The sequence below is a fragment of the Camellia sinensis genome, chromosome 4 (genome assembly GCF_055761805.1).
Source record: "Camellia sinensis isolate YWXY chromosome 4, ASM5576180v1, whole genome shotgun sequence".
In the NCBI taxonomy this organism is placed as follows: Eukaryota; Viridiplantae; Streptophyta; class Magnoliopsida; order Ericales; family Theaceae; genus Camellia; species Camellia sinensis.
In genome coordinates, this window is record NC_138964.1 from 219,075,260 (window position 1) to 219,081,424 (window position 6,165).

Genomic DNA, 6,165 nt, shown 5'->3' on the forward strand with positions numbered 1-6,165 from the left:
GTAATCCAGTTTAAATGGAGGATAGTATTCAATCTCCCGCAATCAATCTTGTACCTCCGGAATCCTCTAATTCTCAAATGAATCCCCTCTTAGTCGAACCCATACCTGAACCTGAACCTGAACCTAAGCCTCCTAGACCCCCAAAGAGAAAGAGTGAGGGTGGAGGGGGGAGAGCACCATCCACAGTTTGGGATCATTTTGACAAGGTTATAGGGACCGATGGGAAGCGTAGAGCCGTATGTAAATATTGTAAGAAAGAGTATATGGCTGACTCTAGACTTCATGGGACTAGCAATTTGAGGAGTCATACACCCAATTGCAAAGAATATCCAAATAGGGATACAGATGGTCAACAAACATTAAATCTTAGACCGAAACAAAATGGATGATTCTATTGCCAACATTAGACTTGCGGTGAGATATGTGAGGTCTTCTCCTCAAAGGCATGATGTTTTTAAGAAATGTGCGGCCACACTCAAACTTGATTCAAAAGCTCTTGTATGCCTAGATGTACCAACTAGGTGGAACTCTACCTATTTGATGTTAGAGGCCGCCGAAAAGTATGAGAAGGCTTTTAACCGATTGAAGTTTGTGGATTCCAACTTTGAACCTTATTTCATTGATGTTGATGGTGGCATAAGAAGAAGTCCGAATGAATTGGATTGGAAAAAGTGTAGAATTTTTTTGAGGTTTCTAAAATTATTTTATGTTGTGACTAAGAAATTTTCGGGGTCTCTCTTTGTTACTTCCAATGCTTTTTACAAAGAGATGTTTGTTATTGAAAGCAAAATTAATCAATTAATTTTGGAGGAGGATGATACTTTGAGCTCAATGGCAAAGACTATGAAGCTAAAGTTTAGCAAGTATTGGGGGGATGGAAGTAAAATCAATTTGTTGTTGTATGTTGCAGTGGTTCTTGATCCTACCAAAAAAATGACATACTTGGAGTTTTGTTTTTCCAATTTATTTCTTGGAGATAATAGGAAGGTGGAAGAGATGGTTGACAAGGTTAAGAGTTGTTTGAGTCGTTTGTATAGCCATTATGTCACACTTTATCCTTCAAATGAGAAACTTCCAAGTGTGAGTGAAGTTGTGAATATGGTGGAAGATGATGATGATGATGATCCCTATTATTTAGTTGACTTCCAATTTAATTCCTATTTGGAGGGGCGATGCACTAGTGGATCTAAGTCGGAATTGGAACAATATTTGTCCGAGGTTGAACATTTTGCAAAGAATCAAACATTTGAGATTTTGGATTATTGGAAGGTGAATGCAACCAAATATAGGGTGTTATCACAACTTGCAAGGGATGTGTTGGCCATGCCTATTTCTACCGTTGCATCGGAGTCGGCTTTTAGTACGGGAGGGCGTATTCTTGACCCATTTCGTAGTTCACTCTCACCTTCTATGGTTGAAGCTCTTGTATGTACTCAAAATTGGCTTCGAAGCAACCTTCCAATTTCTCTTCGAAAGGCGATGGATGATGTGGAGGAATTTGAGCAATATGACTCGGGTAAATGAGAATTTATTTATCTTCATTTTTATTTGTATTGTTCATTTTCTAATGTAAGTTTTATTAATCTTCTCTTGTTGATTCCTAATTAGGTACTTTGGAGTCGAGCTCATCTTCAACTTCAACCTATAATGTTGATGCTATTATTGATCTCTAATATCCATTTGATCATTGGTAATTTTTTCATATACTCAATACATTTTGTTACTATATTGAGATGAAATATATAGACATTTGTTTATCTTTTTATTTTTTACTCTAATTGAAGATTAAAGTTTATATTTTTTCAATTTGTTTTTGTGTAGGGTTCATCAACCAAATGCATGGAATTGGAATTGGAATTCGAATTTGTGAAAGTTGGATTTGATGCGAATGAAGTTTGACAACATGTGAATGAAGGATTGGAATTGAAATGTTTTTATTTTATTTCATGGGTTTGTATTGAATGAAGTTTAACAACAATTTTTTTTTTTTTTTAATTGCATTTTGGTTTTGGATGAATGTAAGTTAATGAATTTTTATTTTTTTTTGCATTTTGGATGAATGTAAGTTAATGAAGAATTTTTTTTTTTTTTTTTTGTATTTAGGTTAGGAATGATGAATATTGAATGTAGAATTTTCAATGTAGCATTTTTTTTATTTGGGTTATGAATGATGAATGTAGGATGAATGTAAGTTAATGATGAATGTAGATTTTGAGTGATTTATTTAGGTTTCGAATTGAATTTGTTGTGTTTTTTATTTTGTAAGTTTTTTATAAGTTTTAATTCATTAATTATTAATGTTGGAGCATTTTATAAAATATGAGGAAAAATGTCTAAAATAAAGATTGACAAAATGGGAGGAAAAAAAAGGGTTTAAAAATAATTTTTGAAAAAAAATTCAATCCGCAAACCGCCCGCAACCGCCCGCACATCCGCCAACCCTATCCGCACAAACCGCAAACCGCATTGCGGGCGGTTGCGGGTCGACTTTTCCCCAAACCGCATAGATGCGGGCGGGTCCAAACCGAACCGCAAACCGTCCCAAACCGAACCGCGGACACCCCTAATTATTGTCACTAATGCTCTGTTCTTTGTAAGTGTTATACGAACATTTATGACAATTGGAAATCAATGTGAACTTACATGAACGCTGAAAGATTCACGTACGTCAGTATGATTTTGGAATCCTTGTTCTGTTAATGACGAATATTAACCCTTTGTTATTTATAAGCATACTATATTATTTCTTAAAGAATAAGTGGAACTTATGTTCATCTTTGAAGAATCAGAATAATTGGAAAGTTATGTGAATCCATACGAATTTGTTGTTATTTTGTTGTGTTACATATGAATTCGAAGTTATTCGGAATCTACGACATGAATGCAAAAGTTTAACATCATTATGTGACCCACATAAGAATATGAATTATTCTATTTTGTTAAGTGCACAATAATGACGTAATATAACAAGAAATGCTCTGTTTTCTGATATGTTACGTTATAACTTAATGAATGATTATTCATATATGCAGAAGTATTCACATCATCTTTAGCACAAGGCCCTTACCCTGGGGTAATAATACCGTGGTTCAAATAATTAAGTTACAAGTTTACGTATGCTATAAGTCAAGAATGTTACAAGCTCAAGAATGTTACAAGTTTGTGAAAGTTACAAGTCCAAGTATGTTATAAGTTCATGTATGTTACAAGTCCAAGTATGTTATAAGCTCATGTATGTTACAAGTATACGCATGTTACAAGTTCAAGTATGGTACAAGTTTATATATGTTACAAGTTCAAGTATGGTACAAGTTTACGTATGTTACAAGTTTATAAGTTTAAGCCTGTTACAAGTTTACGTATGTTATAAGTTTAAGTCTGTTACAAGTTCACGTATGTTATAAGTTCTAGGATATTACAAGTTTTTAGTACCGAGGAACAAGGATGCTTTATGTGGACTTGTTAGCACTATTGAAGAGCCAGGTATAATTAAGTTAGAATTCTAATTTTTGTTCATGAATTAAGCATAATGCATATGTATGAATTTGTTTCCGTTTATGATATAACATGATATGTATGGTTGGTCTGTAAAACCTGTTAATTACTGGTATGAAACAAAGTGCTACTTGGAACTAAGTGCTACATTGTGAGCCACCTCTTGAGTCCATGTGAGCCACCTCTTGAGTCCATACATATATGAATGAGGCTTATAGCCAATCTGGGCCTATGGCCATTCTATATGATCTATGAGGCCAGAGGCCATTATGTATTTCGGTATGGAGCAAAGTGCTGTACGGAACTAAGTGCTGCAATGCGAGTCACCTCTAGAATCCGTACGAGCCACCTCTTGAGTCCATATATTTGTGCAAGTTATGAGGCCTATGGCCATTCCGGATAAGTTATTATAATATGAAACAAAGTGCTACATGGAACTAAGTACTACGGAGTGAGTCACCTCTAGAGTCCGTGTGAGACACCTCTTGAATTCAGACACACATGTTTCAAGGGCCTCATGCCACATGTTTCAAGGGCCTCATGCCACATGTTCAAGAGCTTCATGCCAAACTTTTCAAGGGCTTTATGCCAACTTTCAAGGGCTTTATGCCAACTTTTCAAGGGCTTCATGCCATATGTACAAGGGCTATATGCCACCATGTTTAAAAGTTTAATGCTAATATGTACAAGGACTATATGCCACCATGTTTAAAAGTTTAATGCTAATATGTTCAAGGACTATCGCCACTTTTTTTTCAAGGGCTTAAAGCCATTATGTTCCAAGATATTATGTTTCAAGTCAATATGTTTCAAGACTGGGCCTTAGGCCATTCAAGAATTAATACAGAATCAATTAACCTTATGCCTCATTATTTATGTATGCATTTATATGTATTATAATTCAAGTTGAGCATTGAATCGTTTATGTACTATTATTCACTGAGCTTCGCTCACTTTATATTATGTATGTTCTGTAGGTAATCACTTTGGGAGTCCGTCTTAACCCTTGAAGCTCACCCTTCAGTTGTCAACCTCAGTATGCCCAGGCTCCCAGACCAAGTCTATGCATTTATGTCAAGTTTGTTAAGATTTTGGCTTGCACTTTAATTATTTACCTAAGGTTAAAATATATGTATATGATCCCTTTCTATACCAATGTTTGTTCATGCGGTCATGTATGTGTATGGGTATGTCTAAAAATAAATGACTCTCACGAATGTGATCCTGGCATGTTAGGTTTAGCTCAATGGATGCTTTTTTGTGTTATTTTATTATATTAAATGCTTCCGTTCAGGCCCCATATGATATGTATATCAGGTTTAGTGTCCGTTTCTGTATGGGTCATGCCCGAACTTTTAGGGGCGAGTTTGGGGTGTGACAGGACTACAATTACAAATACTACTTTTTGGATAATGAAGAGGGTGAGAGGAGAAAGATGCCTACAACCGAGGATTGGGATAATTGTAAGGTGTTTTTGAAATTTCTTAAAATGTTCTACAATGCCACAAAGAGATTTTCTGGATCTTTATTTGTTACTTCAAACACATTCTATACTGAAATTTTTGTCATTGAAAATATGATTGGACAATTAATCAAAGACAATGATCTTATTTTGTTTTCAATGGCAAAGAAACTGAAAGAGAAGTTTGACAAGTATTGGGAAAATAGGGATAAAATCAATCTATTTTTGTATGTTGCGGTTGTGCTTGATCCTCGAAAGAAAATGGCATACTTGCAATTTTGTTTTTCAACAATTTTTGGTGGAGATGTGTTGAAAGTGAAAGAAATGTTGGACAAGGTGAAAAATTGTTTGAGTCAATTGTATGATCATTATGCCACACATGAGCCAACAAATGTGCATGCCTCCAATGTAAATGAAAGAGTAGATATGGTGATAGATGAAAATGACCCACACTCTATTGTGAACTCTCAATTTAACTCATTTTTTGAGGGGCAATTTTTTAGTAGTGGGAGTATGTCGGAATTGGACAAGTGCTTGGGTGATATTGAGAAAGGTGGGAATAATGCTCAATTTGATATCTTGGAGTGGTGGAAGGTTAATGCAACAAAGTATAGAGTATTATAACTTATAGCACGAGATGTGTTGGCAATGCCTATTTCCACTGTTGCTTTTGAGTTGGCTTTTAGTACAAAAGGTCATATAATTGATCCATTTCGTAGTTCACTTGCTCCCAAGATGGTGGAGGTTCTTGTTTGTACACAAAATTGGCTTCGAAGTAACATTCCAATATGCTTTCGACAAGCAATGGAGGATGTTGAACAATTTGAACAACAATATGATTCGGATAATATATACAATGATTTATTTATTTTTTTATCCATTTCATTTATTTTGTATTATTCAAAATTCATTATCTTCACTTTACATATTTTTGTTGTGATATGTTTTTTGTGTAGTTGTTTCGGAGTCAAGTTCATGTTCAAGCCCAAGTCTGGAGAGTAATTTTATTGAAGTCTAATATCATTGGTAAAATATTTCCCCTTGGTTAAATGTTGTTAACATATGTTTACTTGTTTTAAGTTTAAGACTTTTTAGTATTTTCTTTATTAAATAATTTCATTTTTTTGTTGTGCAAGTTTACATGGCTCATGATTTGGTAAAAGGAAATGAATGGCTTTTTTCTTCTTTTTGGATGACTATAACTTATT

The 6,165-nt window shown here is 34.5% G+C and overlaps 2 protein-coding genes across 2 annotated transcripts; both read left to right on the top strand.

The window, feature by feature from the left end:
* The first annotated feature begins 381 nt into the window (after window positions 1-381).
* Window positions 382-2,202, top strand: LOC145824458 (zinc finger BED domain-containing protein RICESLEEPER 2-like). Its single transcript, XM_082924124.1, has 3 exons — window positions 382-1,516; window positions 1,609-1,690; window positions 1,822-2,202. The coding sequence occupies exons 1-2, from the start codon at window positions 382-384 to the stop codon at window positions 1,671-1,673; spliced, it is 1,200 nt and encodes a 399-aa protein (XP_082780250.1). The 3' UTR covers window positions 1,674-1,690; window positions 1,822-2,202.
* A 2,728-nt stretch (window positions 2,203-4,930) lies between these two features.
* On the top strand, window positions 4,931-5,581 carry LOC145824459 (zinc finger BED domain-containing protein RICESLEEPER 3-like). Its single transcript, XM_082924125.1, has one exon. It carries the CDS (start codon window positions 4,931-4,933, stop codon window positions 5,579-5,581), a length of 651 nt encoding a protein of 216 aa, XP_082780251.1.
* The last annotated feature ends 584 nt before the right edge of the window (window positions 5,582-6,165 follow it).